The 20496-nt window shown below is 40.2% G+C and overlaps 1 protein-coding gene across 11 annotated transcripts in view; it reads right to left on the bottom strand.

Moving 5' to 3' along the window:
• HACE1 (HECT domain and ankyrin repeat containing E3 ubiquitin protein ligase 1) overlaps positions 1-5755 on the bottom strand; it is a 53015-nt gene extending 47260 nt beyond the window's left edge. For 9 of the 11 annotated variants that reach the window (XM_030040848.1, XM_030040859.1, XM_030040842.1 and 6 more), the window contains exons 1-2: positions 5557-5755; positions 948-1002 (exon numbers count right to left, since the gene is read on the bottom strand). In XM_030040848.1, coding sequence (XP_029896708.1) covers positions 948-1002; positions 5557-5632 — 131 coding nt within the window. In that variant the 5' untranslated portion in view covers positions 5633-5755. Of the gene's footprint in view, positions 1-947; positions 1003-2397; positions 2636-5556 lie in introns of all 11 variants that reach the window. The other 2 variants (XM_030040879.1, XM_030040907.2) reach the window with 2 other exon arrangements.
• Between the last annotated feature and the right edge of the window lie 14741 nt (positions 5756-20496).

Below are 20496 nucleotides of genomic sequence, written 5' to 3'. Positions count from 1 at the left end.
GCCAAATCCCTTCTTTACAAATATGGAAAAAAGCATAGTAATAGCTTTGGTTTCAAAACTTTAAATTCCCATTTTCCTCCTTATGTCAACACAGACACCCTAACCAGATATCCAGCAGCTTTCCCAAACACAGGCAAAGTTCAGAAGGATGACTGGTATGTGAAATCATCATGATGAAGTAGAAGGACACATGATATGCCAATAGGCTAAGAAATTTAAACAGGACCCTTCTAGTCCTGATGAATTAGTAAAGATAAAATATTAGTGAAGATAAAATATTTCAAAATAGGGAAAACCACAAGTGAACTAGTGATTTCAACCTCCAGTAATGAGCTGATCACCTAATTTAAAGCTCTTGCACACCATCTCAACAAGGTATTACATAGCAGAACAAATGTTTATCCTGATTAGATAAACAGTTTACAGTTTAGTAAGAGTTACTACCTGCTTGCCTACAAAACTCATCAGAAGGTAGCACCACTTAGCTGGCACTATACAGCCCCCAGGTCCCAACCACTCTGGGGACAAATGGGTAAGAGAAACAGCTGCCTATCTGAGGAACCCCAGAAGTATCAATCTCATTGTCCAACTCTTACTCCATGCCTTTCTGGAACATCTAATGAGACTAAGAGCTTCTATGTCATCAATAAATACACAGAGCTACAACCCAGTTACAAAACAATGCTTTTGGTCTTATCCTAGGACAAATTTCTCTATGTTCATCAACAGAACAAATCCCAGCTCCAGTCTATGGCATAAAACAAAACAGGTTTCTCAGGTGGGAATACGCTGGGATGCACACAGTCAGTGACTAACTTCAGCTACAGAAGATATCTCAGCAATTCAGCAGAACTCCCGAGAATGCTCTAGCAGCTACAACTCTAGCAAACATGCTTAAAAAAAAAAAAAAAAAAAAGAGAGAGAGAGAGATTTAAAGAAGCTCTCACCTGTGCTGGTCAGCCATAACCATCGGCATTAGTGTATAGACAGCAGTTTCATTATCTGTGAAGAAATTAAATTACTCCATTATCATAAAAAAATCTTTTATGTAAAATAAATTCATCTAGCAACACTGATTTACCTTTTAAAGTGTCCATTGTTCAATAGGTCATTCTTTTTACACAGGTTATACATACCTGAAGTTTCATTATGAAGAAAAAGCCACCATACTCAGAAGAGGCAGTTAACAGGATTGCAGTACATGAAATTTCAATGTGGCTTTTTTCTTTTACAAAGTAATAATTACAGGATTTTCAATGGAGCATTAATTTCTTTAAATTGACAATTCTGTTAATTAAGTCAAAATATTTAAGAAATGTGCATTAACAACAAAAAAACACCCTTATTTTAAAAAGAAGGAAGTTTCCTGTGTTCCAGGGTGATTTCCATAGTCCTCATACCTATGAGTTTGTAAAAGTGATTTCTTTAAACTAAGTTACTCCACAACCACTCATTTTTGTCTCTAAACTTGAATACCTGAATGCAATAAATTTCATTTTAATTCCTAGTCAGTTTCATATTCCACATCTGAAGGCAATGAAAAAAGGCCAGAACACAAAGATCCAAGTCAATGGTGGGAACAGACTGACATTCAACTATACAGTCCCTGTCAGTACTAGTGCTGCACATACCAGCACGCCGTATGGGTATAACATGCCTGTTTGGTCACTTACAGACTTTCTGGAGTAATATATTATTTTTAAAGGATGAATTTGACAAAACTTAAAAGGCTTTAATGTATAATAATTACTAATATTAATGTACAATAATTATTATTATTATTGATGTATAATGATTATATTTTCTAGCTTAAAGTAAATTACCCATTGTTGGGAGTACAATCTCTGCAGACTCTTCACATAGACATCAGTTTATGACAGAAGGGACTACACTTTCTGAGAACCCAGGTATATGGTTCCACGATATGAAAATACAGGACTGTTCTCATAAAACATATTTTGAACTCTTTCCTCACCATCTTAATTGATCCAAATACCGAAGTTACAAAGCAATCAGAATAAGAAGAATTAAAACAGACCCAAACAAGTATAGTTCCTCATATCTTTCACATACCATGCTTCTATATATTCACTACTTTCCCTAGATAGGCAAGCTGACATTTACCAAATATTAAACAAAGAAGTCTTCAAGAGTTATCAACTGGAGTCAGAGAAACCCTTATCATGCTGCAGCTATGCTATTCGTTATTATTATTCTACAGTGGTCCAAGATTAGTGCTGCTACCCACTATTTGAAGCAGACTGTAGCTAACAAAAGAAAGAAGCAATGCTAATCTATTATTACCTTTGAACACTGAAAAGACATAAGTCATGTTCAAATTGAAATCACTAATTCTGTTATTTACAAAAATTAAAAAAAAAAATCTATGTTGCTTACAATGAACAGGTGGCCGAAGAGACACAAGCCTCTCAAAACACCAAATGATGTTTCAAAGCTGCAGAGAGTCATTCTAACCATCACTAAGTTCAAGAGTTTGAACGGTTTATAAATTGTTCCTTATGGCACAGCTCTGTGGGCATCAAATAACTCCATCTCCAACATGCACCACTAGAATTTGACTGCTGGGGCAGGAGGAGCAAGCTGGGAGGGAGGGGACACATGCAGCAGGAGAGTCCTGGAAATAAAATTAAATAGATGCTAGATAAAGATATCAATTGTGGAAAAGATTTGATCATTTTTTAAAAATGTATCCATGATTAGCTCCCAGTATATACAAATGAAAAAAAAATTTCTTGCTTAAGCTGTTGTTCCACAGATCTCTTGGCAGGCAGACAAAGCTCTCCAACTGAAACAAAAAAACAGAACTTGAGAAAGCCAACTAAATCTAAGCATGACATCCTTACGTCTTTCCACACTCATGTCCTATTAAAGAGACCAAAAAAAACTATATTGCAAGTCTAGTGATCTAGAAAAAGACAATAGTTAAATGTAAGTGTAGCTGGACCATCAAAGGTGTTTATGGTATAGTTACAAAACTAAGCCCTTTGCTATTCTATTAACAGAATCTACACTGTGGAGCGTATGCAGATTTTCCCAGAGTTTGTCTGTACAGAAATAATTAAAAGGGTGTGGAACTAAGGAGCTTTTGTGCCTATTTTTGGTAAATATTATCCCTATTCATAAACAAACTCCTATTGATTTGAAATAAAAGTACATGACACCTGGGAAAGAAAAAGCATTGTATGCCTCATGCACTCACAGAACTTATTTGTTATCTAACTCGCTTGCATTTCAAGTCATGAATATCCAAAGACAAAAAAAAGCACCCAAAACGCCAAGTCAGAGCCAAAGGGCCTAAAACCTACAGCTTTGGGCTGCAAAACTTAGTTTTCATGCACTGAGCCTTAACAGTAGAATCCAGAAATTTGTGTCAAGCTCTTAAGTTCCCAGAAAACACCTGCTGAAGCATACTTCAGAAGAGTGATGAAAAAACTAATACTATTTCCTGCTGGCAAGGTCAGCTCAGTGTATTCACTGGCATTGGACTCAGGTGTTAATGCTTGCTTTAAAAAAAAAAAAAATAAATAAAAAAAAAATCACTTAAGATTCATCATCTAGAATCCTGCCTGCCCTGAAAAGATACACTTATTGGTTTATTTTGCAAGAGATATTGGCTTGAATTTGACACAGATCACAATCTTAAAGAAGTGTCAGCACCATCCATATAATACCCTAATGGCTACAGCACATGCAAAGGAAGTTAAATACCTGGATTTAGTGCCCTCTTCAGCATAAGGAAGTTCAAACATACATCTCCATTTCCTAAGAGAGTACTATGACTCTTCATTTAAGGGTGGAGAGGTAAACTATGTTTCTTTCAAATTAAAGCTATTCAAATGTATGTAGGAGGAAAAAAAAAAAAAAAAAAAAAAAAATCACAATTCAAGATGCCAGACACAGCACACAGGAAGCCACGCTAGACCGGTGGTGGTATTTTCTAAGCTGGTCCTGCCAGTACATGTTTGGAGCAAAACACTACAACCCAAACCTGCTTCTCAAGAAGAGTTTGGGCAGGCCTGCATGAACCTAGGAAACACCAAGGTCAAGAAAGAAGACATGTAATGAGCTAAGATGTACCCAGAGTTAGACGGCCATTGAAAGGAAGTTTTCTTGGAATGTAATTTGAGAGTTCAGAGCCTGAAGTCCATTTACCTCCTTATTTCAGTCCAGCTGTGACTTGCTTCATGTAATTCTTAGAGAATACATAGGATTGACATTCCTTCTCCACTACAGGGCAAAAGTAGTACTTGTTCCAGAGGTCACAGGGCTTGCACTTGCACTACCACAGACATAATTACCTCTGAAATGTAAGATAATAATGCCCAAGATGGGAAGAAAACAGCTGAACTCAAATTCAGAATGAATTTGCCTACACTAGCACTGAAGTAAATTTAAAGCAGCTCCAACTGGCATAGGCTGTGCTAAGCATTATTCACATTACCATCATCAATTAGTTAAACTGGTGCTACTACATTATTTCTGTAAGTCTGAGCTTACGTTAACAGTATTAAGTCAGTTTTTGCTGCTGTCATTCAAGTGCTTACAAGCAGCAGCAAAATCCATCTGAAACTTGTCTGTCAATTTGTGAAACTTATGAACAACTGCACTGGCAGACATCAAAACCATTGACGGGTGACAATAAGGAAAAGTTGTAGCAGCTCGGTGTAGGAGGAAGTCCATATGTAACAGCCAGGAAGTCCGAACAGGGAGTGCATAGAGAAAACAGAATATTACTCCCTTTCCTCCACCACCGGAGATGAAAGCTGACAGACAGACAGCCAAAGACTCATCCATAAAAATAAACCCTGAAGAGAGTACAATAACAGCACATGACTCACAAGAACAGAAACTTTTGCATATCCAAAAGCTTTTGCAGAGGTAGTCCTCCCGAAAGCTGGACGTGGCTGGACCACTAAACTACTTGCCATAAGAGCCTGAAGCTGTGTTTTCAAATCCATCCCGATATTGGGTGGCTAGCACCCACGTGAAGTAGCTTACAGCCAAAAAAATCAGGCTGTGACCAGGGATAGTGACTTACAACACGTTTTCAAACAAAATTCAGCAATATTAAAAAAAAAAAAAAAAAAAAAGCAAAGACTTGTCATCACTAGCGTGCCATCCACGAAGCACCTAATGAAGGATTTAAATAAAACCGGATAAAGAGGGTCCAGCACCCCAGACCACCTGCTCGCCCGGGCCCAGGGGCGGCAGCAGCGGGCAGGGGCACCCCCCGCCCTGTGACAGACACCGGCGTCCTCCGGCGGCGAGACACCGGGGAAAGGGCGAGGGCGGGGAAGCCGTTGCTGCTGTTGTTATCACCGTTACAAATTAAAAAAGGCCCTGGGAGGCAGAGGGAGGGAGGGAGCCGGTTTCCATTACCCGAGTCGCCTCGCCGCGGGGGGAGCCACGCAACGGCCCGCGGCTCAGCTCACCCCCGCCGGCCCGGGATGGCCGGGCCAGGCCAGGCCGGGCCGGGGAGGCCGCCGCGGCCCCGGGACGGACCGCCGGGCCACCGCCCCGCCACCCCTCTCCTACCGTCCGGCAGCTCCACCGTGCGGGCGCGGCGCAGGGACCTCGTCAGCCGGTTGAGCTGCTCCATGGCTCTCTCCATCCTCGGGGCGCCCAGCCTGGAGCCGCTGACCGCCCCCCCCCCCGCCACTGCCGCCTCTCCCCTCAGCCCATGGCGGCGGCGGCGGCGGCGGCGCGAAGGCTCCCCTGGCCGCCGCCGGCCCCCGACCCACTGCGCATGCGCAGAGGCCAGTGGCTGCGTGCATGCGCGGGGGGCGGTCTCCGGGGGGAGCGGGAGTCGCGAGCGGGGAGTAGGCCGCGCCTGCAGCCGGCTTTAGTTCAGCTTAGTTTTTTTCCTAGGGGACAAAAGAAAAGGGGTTGGGGGGGTAAATTTTCAAAAACCTGTGGTATAGGGACATTTAAACTTCTGTTTGTTACAGTTTTTGAAAAAAAAAAGACTGCCTTTTGAGATCGCCTCCCCTGAGTGGTCCTGCCAGTGTTGCCTCGAGGCCTTCGTTTCCTGGGCCTACGAGCTAGGGGCCGTAATGGCGCCTGGCAAATGCAGCTGAGCAGGATGGGGCAGCTCCGCTGTCATCCCTGCCCTGAAATTGCAGCCAGGCTGCAGTGTTGATGAGAGTAAGCCCCAGGCCAGGGGCAAAGGGGTTTTCACCAGTCAAACTCTGGGACCTTTAAGCCTGAGGTGTTACTGAAAATGAAGAAGGAAGCATGTAGCAAGGATGAAAACTGTGATGGACTTTACTAGCACTTTAAAAGTAAGCTTAGGAAAAGCAAGATGGAGGAACTGTAACCTAAAAAAAAATGTAAGCAGCATTTAATAATAGCAATAATACATAGAGTAAGACATGAGAAGCAAAGAACAAATGTTCATAAATTATTTATCAATTCTTTTTGTGTTTCACTTGTCACTCCCAACTACAACAAAGCAGATAAAGCACTTGAATCCAAGGAGAAATTGTTACACTCTGAGAATAGACTAAGGAAAGATCTGTTAGGTGCTCTCAAGTGAGCTGCGCCTCATGAACTCCCTCCTAAGACTTGTCAAGACCTAGCTGACATGGACTCCTGAAGGACTGGTGGGGCTTGAAAACAGCAAATGTAGGTGCGGGGGAGGAAAACCCAGGGATTTATCAGTAAGTCCGTGCAACTTACATTCCAGCAAAAGTGCCAGAACAAAAACTGTAGGCACCTAGAATTGTGCAAGGAAACAACTGCCAGCAGGAGTCTATCAATTCATTTCTTCCTCTGGCAGGATAATACATACACACACAAGTGTGAAGAAGCATTCAATGTCAGGTATTTTGGCTTTAATGATGCTCCAGGTGTTAATGTAATCTTGGCAAGACAGCGAAGTATGGGTTACATGAAAAGGCTGTAAAGTGGTAATGTAAAAATGGTGGGATAAACATAGCCCAACAAGTTGTTATTAATAATCTACTTCCAAATGCAAGGACGTGTGTGGGAATCCACAGGGATCTGTTGTGATCTGATTCTGTGTAATGGTTTCATTGTTTCATTCTGTACAATGTTTTAGTGAGATAATGCCATAACATGTTCCCGTGACTCTGACCTGGAAGGATAAATTGGAGAAGAGAGATCTAAGAATTGGAAAAGGTTTGGAAAGGACAACAAGGACCATCAAGGATGTGCGTTGGCTTCCATCCAAGTGGAAACTGAGTTGCAACTCTGCTATCTGGAAAAGAAACACTGGAGAGGAAATAGTAGAAGTGGAAAAATGATGAGTGGCATGGAGAGGAGAGATGGGGATCTATTGTTCACTCTCTGCAGTCAGACAGGGGACACTGAACGAAGCTGGTAACAATTCGTTTCAGAAGCAAACAAAAAGAGATAATACAACTGCAGTTCTTGCTAAATGATGTGTTGACTGCTGAAAACTGACATAGTAACACTGGGGAACTTCATGGAACGGACAACCACAGAAGACAACTGTGGTGGGTTGACCCTGGCTGGATGCCAGGTGCCCACCAAAGCCGTTCTATCACTCCCCCCTCCTCAGCTGGACAGAGGAGAGAAAATATAACAAAGGGCTCGTGGGCTGAGATAAGGACAGGAGAGATCACTCACCAGTTACCGTCACTGGCAAAACAGACTCAGCTTGGGGAAAATTAACTCAATTTATTACCAATCAACCAGAGTAGGGTAATGAGAAATAAAACCAAATCTCAGAACACCTTCCCTCCACCCCTCCCTTCCTCCCAGGCACAGCTTCACTCCCAGATTCTCTGCCTACCCCCACCAGCGGCACAGGGGGATGGGGAATGGGGTTTACGGTCAGTTCATCACACGTTATTTCTGCCACTTCATCCTCCTCAGGGGCAGGACTCCTCACACTCTTCCCCTGCTCCAGGGTGGAGTCCCTCCCACGGGAAACAGTCTCTGCTCCAGCGCCTGGAGCACCTCCTCCCCCTCCTTCTTCACTGACCTGGGGGTCTGCAGGGCTGTTTCTCTCACATGTCCTCCTCTCTCACAGCTGTTGTGCAGCATCTTTTGCTCTTTCTTAAATCTGTTATCCCAGAGGCACTACCACCACCACTGATGGGCTCAGCCTTGGCCAGCAGCGGGTCCATGTTGGAGCCGGCCGGCATTGGCTCGGTCAGACACGGGGGAAGCATCTAGCAGCTTCTCACAGAAGCCACCCCTGTAGTCCCCCGCTACCAAAACCTTGCCACAAAAACCCAATACAACAACTGAACACATAAAAGTCATATCTGCCTCAGGAAGACCCTAACTGTCCTCAAATTGTTTGGAGCTTAGATTTAGCTTTGACACTAGAAAAATATTTCCTGATAGCCATAGAGATAGTAGAATAAGTTGTCTGAGGAGACATATGATTACACAACTTGCCAGAGGAGCATATGAGAGGAGTGATATAGATTCACTGATCTTGCTTTGGGATGAAGAGATGACTGCATGACCACCTTGGAGTCCCTTCCTAAAATTCTGTGGAAAATACTAGATATTTATTACTTATATCACAGTAACACTGAACATTCTTTGAAAAAGAACCCCCAATCCCAATCACAAAAATAAGCAATTTAGATAATATGAAAAATCAAAAATGTAAGGAGGATAATTTGAAGTGAAAATACAGAATTTTTTAGGAGGAATAAAATTATACAATGAGTTCTAATGTTGTAGCAAAGGATGATAGAATTCTGTGAAAATGTAAAAAAAACTATTCCATTTTTCAAAAATAAATGTTCCAAATACCCACAGCATTGTAAAAAAGAACTCTATAAGTTAATTTGTGATGTGCAAATTTTCTATTTTGAAAATGCTAATAAGCTTAACAACAAATGAAGCTTTACCATTAATGTATAAATGAGATACTACCTAACAACTTTCTTTTCTCAGTGTCATGGTCTAACCCCAGCTGGCAACTAAGCACCACACAGCCACTCGCTCACTTCCCCCCCACCCAGTGGGATGGGAGAGAGAATGAAAAAAAAATAGTAAAACTCACGAGTTGAGATAAGAACAGTTTAATAGGACAGAAAGGAAGAAAATAATTATTATAATAATAACAATAATAAAATTACAAGAATAATAATAAAAGAATTGGAAAATACAAAACAAGTGATGCACAATGCAGTTGCTCACCACCCACCGACTGATGCCCAGTTAGTTCCTGAGCAGCGATCCCTCCCAGCCCCACTCCCCCCAGTTTATATACTGGGCATGACGACACATGATACGGAATACCCTGTTGGCCAGTTTGGGTCAGCTGCCCTGGCTGTGTCCCCTCCCAACTTCTTGTGCCCCTCCAGCCTTCTTGCTGGCTGGGCATGAGAAGCTGAAAAATCCTTGACTTAGTCTAAACACTAGTTAGCAACAACTGAAAACATCAGTGTGTTATCAGCATTACTCTCATACTAAATCCAAAACATAACACTATACCTGCTATTAGAAAGAAAATTAACTCTATCCCAGCTGAAACCAGGACACTCAACAAAATTATTTGAATGCAATTTTAAGAACTGTTGGTTGTTAGACATATGTTTCTACTGGTTAGCATTACATGGAATATTGTACTAGGCTAGAAATGATCTGGTGTACTGCAATACCTAGTTCCATGTGACAAATTTAAATTAACTTCTTAAGGTTTACTTTTTTGATCTTAAGAAGTTAATTTTTAAAAAAGAGGGAAGATTAGTGTCCTGTGTCAATAAGATCCTGTCTCAATCTAATATATACTAGACATGCGGTGGCTAGACTCCAGTCTCTCTAAGAAATTATCAGATGGCTTCCAGTCCTTTTATCAGATTTATTTTTCACAGTGTTTTTTAAAAGGTAATTGAGATGATGATTATGCGGACAAGACTTGTGAATTTAACACACTCCAATGATGAATGAAAGGAGATTGTGCTTCCTAGGGATCAGACTTGGTTTACAGATAGCAGATAAAAACAGAGTAGTTGTTTGAATTCTAAGAGAAAAAAAGAACAGAAATCAAATGGAGGTTCAGAGGAGGAAAACAGGTTGCTAACCTGCCTACATATCTTAAAAAAAAACTCCAACATGTAATAACACTGCCTGATCTTCAGAAAGCTCCTGGGTATCCAGATGACAGCCTGAACTCACCTGGTAGATGATAACAGTTGAAGTATTCCATGTAAAAGTCAGTCGAACAAAATATCTGGAGAATGCTAAGAGGGCATGGCATACACAGTAGAAGACCTTCAGCACTGGAATTCATTGTCTCCGTTGATCTGGGAGTCTGAATATCAACTTTCAAGAATGTTGCAAAGCCCATTTGTTTTCTCAAGTCTTTGTTTTATGGATGATTGAAGAGTATTTTTTAGTTGTAATTACAAATGACAGTATTTAAAACTGTTGGGTTTATAGCTCTGTAACATGTAAAAGGAATTAAGACCAGAAAAAATTTACATGTTTTTAGTATTATGGGCACATGTCTGGTCCACCTGGCTCAGAAAAAAAAGGTTTTATTACCTCTGAAAAGTTACGAAGAGAAGCAAGAAGAATGGTCAATGATGTGGAATGGCTTGTCTATGAGATAAACCAAACAAGACTAGGACTCTTGCATGTGAAAAGGGTGGATTCAAGTGGGCATGATAAAGATTTATAAAATCTTAAAATCTTATCAGTGTCGAGAAGGTGACTCGGAAATGAAGTTAACAGGCAACAAGTTTAAAACAAATGTGTTGCGGAGGCCAGGGTGCAAAGTGTGTTCCAACAAAAATTAAACAGTTCATGGAGTACTGGGTCATCAGCAGATTTTAAGCATGATGGGTGTAGGTGCAACCTGACTCAGTTCCTGAACTACAGACTTCCACAGCCGGGTGTGGAAACCAGGTAAAGAATCACACTGCGCACACCTTGTTCCATAAACTCCGTAAGTATGCAAGAGATGTAAGATGTAATTCATCACCCGTCATGGTCAGACACGAGAAGCCAGACTGGCCTTATGTGGTATGACAGTTCTTACCTGCAACAGTATGTGCTCTGGTCTGGCATTTTTAAATCCATGCAGATGCCTTTGCTGATCTCCACAGAAAAGCAAATGTGCCTAATCCCTAGCTGTGTTGCCAAAACAATGCTTTCTCCTTCCCTTGTTCACAGGGTTCTGCTAGCTGGATCTTGCCACACTTTCCTCCTTCCTTTCCAGACCTGCATGGAATTGTTGCCAGGACAATATTCACCTGCAGCACTGGTACAGAACACTTTCTCTAAGTGTGGAGGCTTGGGTACAAGATGAAAAATGGGTCCTATACATGCTTTTTAGAGCCCAAAAATTAAATACTTTTTTAAATATTATGAGAAAAATGTGATTTATTTTGCTACAAATACTTGATGGAGTAGAGGAGCCCTTTCAACAAAAATGTTAGCCCAACTTGAGTTTATCATGTGTTTCTTCTGGCAGATAATGGAACAAGCAAGAGGATATAAATGAGGTGTCATCACGTTATTAATAGTTTTAAAATGCATCCTGTGTCACAGTCTACCTCTACTGGTCCAAAACATTCTATAGTTGTCTTTTTCTTATTTCATTGGTATTAAGAAAGAAAAAGTACCAACTATAGAATGTCTCCATACTTAAGTGTTCCTTAGGAAAATTAGTGTGTGAGTTCTTTTTAAGTAAAATAAACAGTATAATGCAATTCTCCCCTCCTCGGTCTACTTCTGTAGGCAAGTCATCATCACTTCACATTCAGCTTTGCCAAAGGCAGCTGATGCTGCTAATAGAAACAAACAGTATTAGTGTGCTATTAAACAGTGATGTTCTGTGAGCATATCCAGTGCTTTTTCCTTTTATTCCAAGATTGTTCAGGGGCTAAGATTAGAGCTTACTCTAATTTCTAAATGGCCTTACTAGGGTAGAGGATGAATTAAATGACCTCTTCACGTCCCTTTCCTTTTGTGTGTGTATGATTCTGGATATACCTAATAGTAGGACCACAACATGTATGAACAACAACCATTGATTGCTGTTGCTCATCATAGCAACCAAAGAGGAGTAAAGCATGGAAAATTGAGAATGTTTGTCCTTGCTAAATTAATGTCTCTTGAGACCCTCGTGAGTGCAATGATATTTCAAGGGCACATCACTGCCACAGAACGTATTTAGTGGCATCTTTTAAGAGCATCAAAATAAAGGGCTGAAACAAAACAAAAGCATTAAGGGTATGCAATCAATTGCAAAATGTTATAAATTCTTATGTATTTAGTTTCCAGTTCGGTGCTAAATACAAAATATATTCAGGGATGCATGTTCAAAAGTTAAAGGATTGTTACAGCAGTGATATAAAATCCTTAGTAAATTTTGTTTTAAATAGAGAATGTTTTACAGTCAAACAGTGGGTTCACTGTTATCTGCAGTCAACAGGGCAGAAATGCTACTAGAGAACAGGTAAGCAGTGAAGAGATAACAACATAAGCTCTTGCTCTTACTTCAGCCAGAGTTGCTTGAGTTTATTGTGTTTTTTCTTAGTTCTTCTTAGGACACAGAATGGAGAGAATCAATGGTTATTACCTTCCATGTTGTCACAAACTGCTCAAGAAAGAAGGGAAGGAGGATACCCACTACCTGACTCCTTTCCCTAGCAATAAGCTATGCAGTCTCCCAACCCTAAATACAAGGTCTTCCTTGACCTAAATTACAGGGTCTTCCACTATGTATCTCATGAGGTCTGCTATCCAGCCAAACAGCTTGGGCTTCATCAGACTAGGTAAAACAAGACCCTTTTCCCTGATTCATCAGGGAAGATCGTCAGCCAAGCCCTTTGACTAATTTTGCTCCTGCATTTTTTGACCCTGTTTCAGGTTTTCTTGTACAAACTCATTCTACTTGCCGAGATGTTCCAAAACAGATAGGACATATTGATGGGCATTTTCAGCTTTGAAGCCTTATTCTTTCCACTGTAGCAGGAAGAAGTCCACAAGCAAAAGCATCTCCTGAAGTCTAACAACTCCTTTGGTTGGTGACTGTATAAAAATTCAAGGAAAGAAAATCCAGTGGAGACCCAAAAGCAAACCAGGTAGTAGTAAGGTGATCTCAGTGGTCAGTGTCAGTGGTCACAAATTTCAGTATCACTTTCAGAGGCTGACTTAAAGTCCAGATCCACCCAGCTGTTTTGAGGGCTGCATAAATGCCTAAGTGCCTTTCTTTTTGGTAGACTACTTTATAGTAGACTTCATCACCTGAAAAAACCTCAGCTCAACCCTACGAGCTATTAGTATGTCGTGGGAAATTCCTACTTGAACAGTGTGCTTTTCTAGTGGTATTGCTACTGTCTGTGCCTATATTGACTGCCATGGAGAATTAGGCACCTCTGGGTGGTAATTAATTCCATCTAGTTTAGAAATTGGTATTACACAGGGATGAAACACCTTCTGAGGTGTCTGTAAGACACCTGTAGTAAGACTGGGCCTCAAACTGAAAACTTTTAAGTGGCTAAAATTAGTTACACCATGACAGGTATCATCAATAATACTTCCAGGTTTTATTAACTTCCTTGGTGTCAAGGAAAAGAATGTCATCTCAAGGAAATACTAAGATTTCTAACTCACCATGTACAGCTTTTAAGTTATTTGCTCACTGAATGCAGTCAGCAGAGTTCTCTTCAATACTGAGATAAGCAGACACTAATATATCTATCCATTGTGCTCGCATCTCTAAAGATGTCATGTTCAACTGCCTAAGAGCAGTTGGTCAAATTTGTCTTTCACAGTGAATGAAATCAAATCAATTATCAGTCCTGCAAAAGAAACACTGTCCCTGGATTTTACAGGAAGTTCATTGCCATGAGCATTCTCAGGGGAGACCAGAGATAGACTGTGTTTCTTTTCAAAAAGATAATACCATCAAAACAATTAAAACTGTGGTGAAGCTCGTAGAATTTATTTTTCTACAAGCAAAGTCTTCTTCAGAGATAAAAATTATTTTATTTTCAAGATTTGGAGGAATGCAGATTGTTGTCAGAAAGTGAATGTAGTACGAAGTAAAAATAAAAACCTTAAGCTCTTTCACTCTGTTTTTCCTCCGTACATTCGTCACACATAGAAAATTATAAGAACTTTAAGCTAGTTAGCCTACAGCATAGAAGAAAGAGAGAAATTGATATTGATATTTCTGGTTTTAAATCCCCAGAGGAATTTGTGGCATAAAGACTTCAGTGACCTTTGGATCTCATTTTTTGTTGCATCTTGTCTATCATTAGATTGCTAGATCTTCACAAAGACTCTTCTCTGGACAGTGCTGAGCCAAAGCATCCAGTCCTAAACTGGACCTTTTTTGCATCACTGGATGCCAAAATACAGGAGTTAAGACAATGTGTGGGAAAGCACATTTCAGCTGTATTCTATTGTCTCCTTTTACCAAAAAAAAGAGATTCTGCTAAAGTTCAGATTCACTTGCAAACTATGAGACAGGACTACTTGAAAAAAAGATCAGATCTCTTCAGAAAGGAAGGATATCATTAAATATTCACAAATAGGTAAAAGAGTATCTTTTCTTTTTTTTTTTTTTGTCTGCCACTCATACTGAAGGAAGAGATAGTGTGGTAGCTCATGTTTCATCAAGGAATGAACCAAAAATCTAACAGAGTGTGACATTTTTATGGGGTACTCCAGATAGGCAGGCATGATCCCACGTGCTTTGCCCTGCAATTTCATTAGCCTTGATTCCCTTCCCTAGCAGTGGACTCACAAGTGCAATTTGAGTCCTTTCTGGAAGCTGCTCTGCCAGCAGAGATTTTCTTCTCTGCTGCATTGCAGTGTTAGGAGTCAGCACATCTTCGGAGTGTGGCTTGGAGCCATTTTTCCCAACAGCCACATGCTCCCTGTGGGCTGAGCCAGCTTGTCTGGACACGCCAGCACACTGAGGCTGGAAACTGCCTGCATCTTCTGTGCACAAACTTGCCTGTGCAGAAGATGAGGCTATGTGTCGTGGTTTAACCCCAGGCAGCAACTAAGCACCACGCAGCCGCTCACTCACTCCCCTTCCACCCAGTGGGATAGGAGAGAGAATCGGCGGAAAAAAGTAAACCACATGGGTTGAGATAAGAACAGTTTAATAGGACAGAAAGGAAGAAAATAATTATTATAATAATAACAATAATAAAATTACAAGAATAATAATAAAAGAATTGGAAAATACAAAACAAGTGATGCACAATGCAGTTGCTCACCACCCACCGACTGATGCCCAGTTAGTTCCTGAGCAGCGATCCCTCCCAGCCCCACTCCCCCCAGTTTATATACTGGGCATGACGACACATGATACGGAATACCCCGTTGGCCAGTTTGGGTCAGCTGCCCTGGCTGTGTCCCCTCCCAACTTCTTGTGCCCCTCCAGCCTTCTTGCTGGCTGGGCATGAGAAGCTGAAAAATCCTTGACATTAGTCTAAACACTACTAGCAGCAACTGAAAACATCGGTGTGTTATCAACATTCTTCTCATACTGAACCCAAAACACAGCACTATACCAGCTACTAGGAAGACAATTAACTCTATCCCAGCCAAAACCAGGACACTATGTAACAGAGGACCTTTGCAGAATTACAGTAGAGATCAACTTAATTCAGAGAGACCTGCTTCAGCTACCTTCCTCTTTCATATATTACCATCAAAGAACAGAAGACATTCACAGAAAACACGTCCGTGCTGCTTTCCCTCTGCTCTTGAGAGGACTGCTCTTACTGCTGGATAGATGCTCTTAGGGACTGAGGAAATCAGATCAAGCCACTCCAGACAGAGAACTGTGCATAATCCCAGTGAAAACAATGATGAAGGATCTATATGTATCTCTGTGAATTCTACTACTAATGCAGCTGCATGACTGTCCTATACACTAATTCATACAGCTGTATTTTAGTATATCTGATCTCGTAAAAGGCTACTGCAATGAGACTTCCAGTAACCTTTTCAGGATCTATTAGCTGTATGTCATTGGATAGATAGGCTTTATACATATATACATGAATCTTTGTTTTTCCAGATGCTTTTCAGATTCCAAAATCTATCTTTAGCCTTCTTATCAATAGTATTGAGGGTAAGAAAATGTAGCATTAAGCTGTTTTGATTTTATCTGTTATCTGGACTGGAAATCTATTGTTTCATTTGCATATCCATCTTAAAAACAATCAATGCAACCTCACTCTCATTGTCAATGGGATTTATAAGACAATAATAATTATATGGATTATGTCCACATTTACTGCTATTGCCAAATGAAATGTGAACTTAGCTGTGTTCAGATTTGAGTTCTGAGCCTCATTATTTGTGCTATATGTGCCAAAGCAATATTCATAGAGGCTGTAATAATAATAATAATAATAATAAATCTCAAAAAGTAAGATCTATTATTTCTATGTCTTGTCTTATTTTTGAATAAAATATTATTTAATATTAATAAGGAATATTATCCTATGTAAAAAGATGCTGGTTTTATAATCACTTAATGGGATTTCTTAAAACTATTTTAATATCTTCTTTTAATGGACAAACTTAGTTCCCTAGATAATAATGAAACCATGTTCTAGAAAAGTGCAAATTGTGTATACTTTGACTGGGTTTGTTTTCATTTTACTATGAAGAGATTTCATCAAGGGGGGAAATTCAGCCAGAGAAGGCTCTGAAAGCACAGCATTGCTTTGTTTCTGCCAACTGACAGGTAAGGAGCTGTGGGTCAGGACATCAGAGAAACTCCGCATCACTTTTTTTGGTTTTATTTTATCTGCATTGTTGAACTATTGAATTCTTTCCTTCTATTTCTTTCCTGCTTTGCTATATGAACTATACTGCAAAAGAGGTACAGATCTTTTTTTAATTTGTCTTAATTCTAATTAGAACCTAACATAAGGTTAAAAATGTTATTGCCTATTTTTATGACCCACATGATTTACACTGACTCTCAAAAACATTTCTAAACTAAAGGACCATCAGTTTGTGCAGCATCCATTTCTATTCTCTGTGGAGCAGTTAGTGCTACTTGACGCCTACCTACATTTCCTTAAAGCTGAGTTGCTGAAATTTCTCAGTAATAAAGTGTCCAGGCTTGAAGATATACATTTTTAACTATCTTTGTCTAATATGTCCATGCTCCTGGTCTGAAGCAACTCTGTCAGTTCTGTTATATTTCTGCTACATTTCTGTTGTATTAATTTTTTGAAAGGAAGTTTTACTGTGCCTCAGAACAAATCCACAGTGCTTGAGGATTAAAGTGAAGATACTTCGAACTATTTTCATAGTGTCATAGCCCTTAACTTTGCATTATATTTACTGGAGCTTAAAAAGCTCACAACTATATCTCATATTTAAAAAACAGCATCATTCTTCTTTTAGTAAAACCCCTCTTCTGCACAGAGCATTTTTGAGCAGAAAATACCAAAGAGTGAGTAAGACATAGACACGAGCCTTTGTTCTGCTAATCATTATGCTCCTCTCAGTATTAGCCTAGGTGGAGTCAGCGAAGAGACGACTATTTAAACATCTGCTTGGGCAATAAGAAGTCAATAATCAGTTTGTCCTTGTCTGTCTAACTTTGGTGATGCTGTTCTTGTAAGATTCTTGCTGGCTGTCATGTTTTCCCTACCACTTCTCTGGTTAGTTGTGTTTGCAACTTTATCCTGTGCAGCTGCAGCTCTCTACAGATGTGAGGGGTTTTTTCCTCCAGATAATTATGGCAATTTCTTTATATTCTCTCATGTTTCTAGAACATGCATATTTACAGTTCCGCAACAGTAATCATGTCTTTGAGTCTTGTAATTCATTATCTCTATACTCAAGCAGAGATCACAATATGGAAACCCACAAGGTGAATGATGCTGAAAGACTACATTACATCCTGAACAACAACCTAAACATATTAGATGAACAGTAGAACTAATTATTTTGTTGCATTTGCTGCAAATTTAGAGTTTACGATATACTGAGATTTTCATTATCCCTGTTTCAGGTCCTCGTTAACTCTGTAAAAATTGCATTCAGGATGACACTATTTGCTGTCATTCTATTTTGAAGGACAAGCAAAATCTATTAATTTACTCCTGATCAACTAATTTCCTTCTTGGAAGTATATTAAAACTGGGCTAATTTTAGTTGTTTGGGAGACAAGAGAGCATTCTGTCACTCAGAAAAGTTCAAAGGAAGGCAATCTTCTTTCTTTTCTCAAGCAAATAAATAGATCAATTAATTATATACACATGAGAAAATACTGGGTTGATCTATCCTTGCTTAACACAGTAATAACTGGAGATAATTGCTCTGCTGTTTCTCTGCGACTTGCTGCTGGTGCTATACAGGTGGACTCCCCTTGGTATCCCAGGCCTCCTGTAAAGTATTGCCGCAGAAGTTGTTGATGCCTGTGAACAAGCTAGTAAGGTACTAACAGAAGATCAGAAAGTTTCAGTTAAACATCCAAATTACTTTCCAGCTTTGTATCAACATATTGCAAGTTGCAAATTGCTGTCTAAGAAAGAAACTTCTATCTTTAAATGCAGAATAATATGAAGATGTAGCTTCATAGTATAACACCATTCCTGAGATTTAAAAAAATAGTGTAGCAATTACTATACTCTCTGGACTGGCAGTAATAGTATTTCATGCTCTGAAATGGATCCTGTTTTGCAGACATGGCAGTGTGTCTTTTACGCTTGCAGCACAATAAAACACATGATGAAATCTTAGGGACCACAGCAGTGCTCCCAGTAGCTATGTTGACTAAATATATGCAAGAGGCAGGCCTCACTACGCACATTCTGCTGGACGCTGGTAGCTTTTAATTCACAAAAGGCAGAATATCATTAGAGAGATTTTCAAACTAAAGTATACTCCCTTGTTACTCTAGCCAATGCCTTTAAGTTTGTTTAGTGTTCTAGGGTAGGATTACTAACAGTTTCAAAAATATTTTAGCTGATAAATATCAGCATGTAAACAGAGACATGTTGAAGAGGGCTGTGATTGCAGTGGTAAGGATGCTTTCATGCATTAGCAATTCAAAACCATAAAGCTCTGAAAAAAAAATGGAAGTAAATTTTGATAGCAGCATTACTTTTTTTCTCAGCTCCCTGTTGGGGTTACTGAATAATTTTCAGAATCATGTAACTAATATCCAATCAGTGACCTAGAGATGTGCAATAGCTATTTAAGCCAAGGGAGAAATTCAGTCTTTTCCAAGAAACTCGAGCAGAAGGTGGCATACAAAAAGCAACCACAAGATGTCAGCCTTAATGAATTACAGTAGATTATTCTGATTGGCTCCTTTCTGATAAGTAACTAGATAGGGAAAAACTATTTATCATGTTGAAAATTTTGTGGAGAAAGTAATCTAAGAATAATACCCCTAGTCATAAACATAGTCAGAAAAACGAATGATCAGCTCCAAATATAGTCCCTATGCACATTTGTTTCTACTAGAAAAAAAGCTGAAGATTTAACCTTTCTGCTTGAGACTCACGGGAAGGACATAGCAGGGATTTGTCACTCCCCACTTGCCCTTTTTTTACACTCTTTCTCTAAGCATCTGCTGTCAGAGCGGGGTATCAGACTAGATGGACTTTGGGCTTTTTCCTGTAAAGCTATTTTTATTTTCCTAATATTCTTGACTGTGTTCTCATCCTGCAGTTCTGAAAGCTTGTAAGATAATAAAGTCAATTTCCATTTCCAGTCCAGGCTTGGAGACATCCAAGTGACAGATATTGATCATTATTCCTGGAATACTTTGCCATCTATTCCCCCATAGTTCACCATTTGAAAGCTGACAAAAGAGTTGTGCTCTCAATTGCTTCTTTTGAGGGACGCTCTATTTGCCTCTAGCTACTCATACTAGAAATGTTCTTGTTTTTGGTACCGGTTGGTCACACTAGCCAGGTTTACCATTAGCTACTGCCATCAGTCACAACCTCCTGTTGTTTCTGCTGGTTGTTCACGCTGTGCTGCTTTGCTCTGCTCTGTTCTCCAGCAAAACTGCTGACTGCTTCCGTGTCGCTGCTCAGCCCTTTCTTTCTGCAGTCCATACAGTCTTTCGTTTGTGCTTAAAAAGTTGAAGTGATACCCAGGAACTGCACAGAGAACGTGCCACAACCGGCAAATTTTCCAGCAGGTTCTTACCCGTGCTCTGAAAAAACAGACAAAACACCAAAAGATGCTTTGACCCAGATTTGCTTTTAGTTCCTTTATTGTGAGATGCAATGACAAGCTGCACCATTTGCTCCCTCCACAATCACAGACAGGTTGCCCAGAACACAATTAAAACCCTTACACATCAACTTGTAGCTGAAATACCCCGAGGCATCACAATACTTAATCAGGAAATTAAGCCCCAAACCTTTAGCTCCTTCACCAGCTCTCAGGTCGCTGCGAGCCAGCAGGCTCTAGGCTCCCATCGTACAGGGTTCTCACACGGGCTGTCGTCCCCCCCTGCACCTCACACCTCCAGCCTTGTAAACCACCTAACTGAAGTTGACCAAC

Source organism: Aquila chrysaetos, chromosome 2 (assembly GCF_900496995.4).
Source record: "Aquila chrysaetos chrysaetos chromosome 2, bAquChr1.4, whole genome shotgun sequence".
Lineage (NCBI taxonomy): Eukaryota > Metazoa > Chordata > Aves > Accipitriformes > Accipitridae > Aquila > Aquila chrysaetos.
Note: the sequence above shows the minus strand (reverse complement) of the source record. Positions and strands in the feature narration are given on the sequence as shown.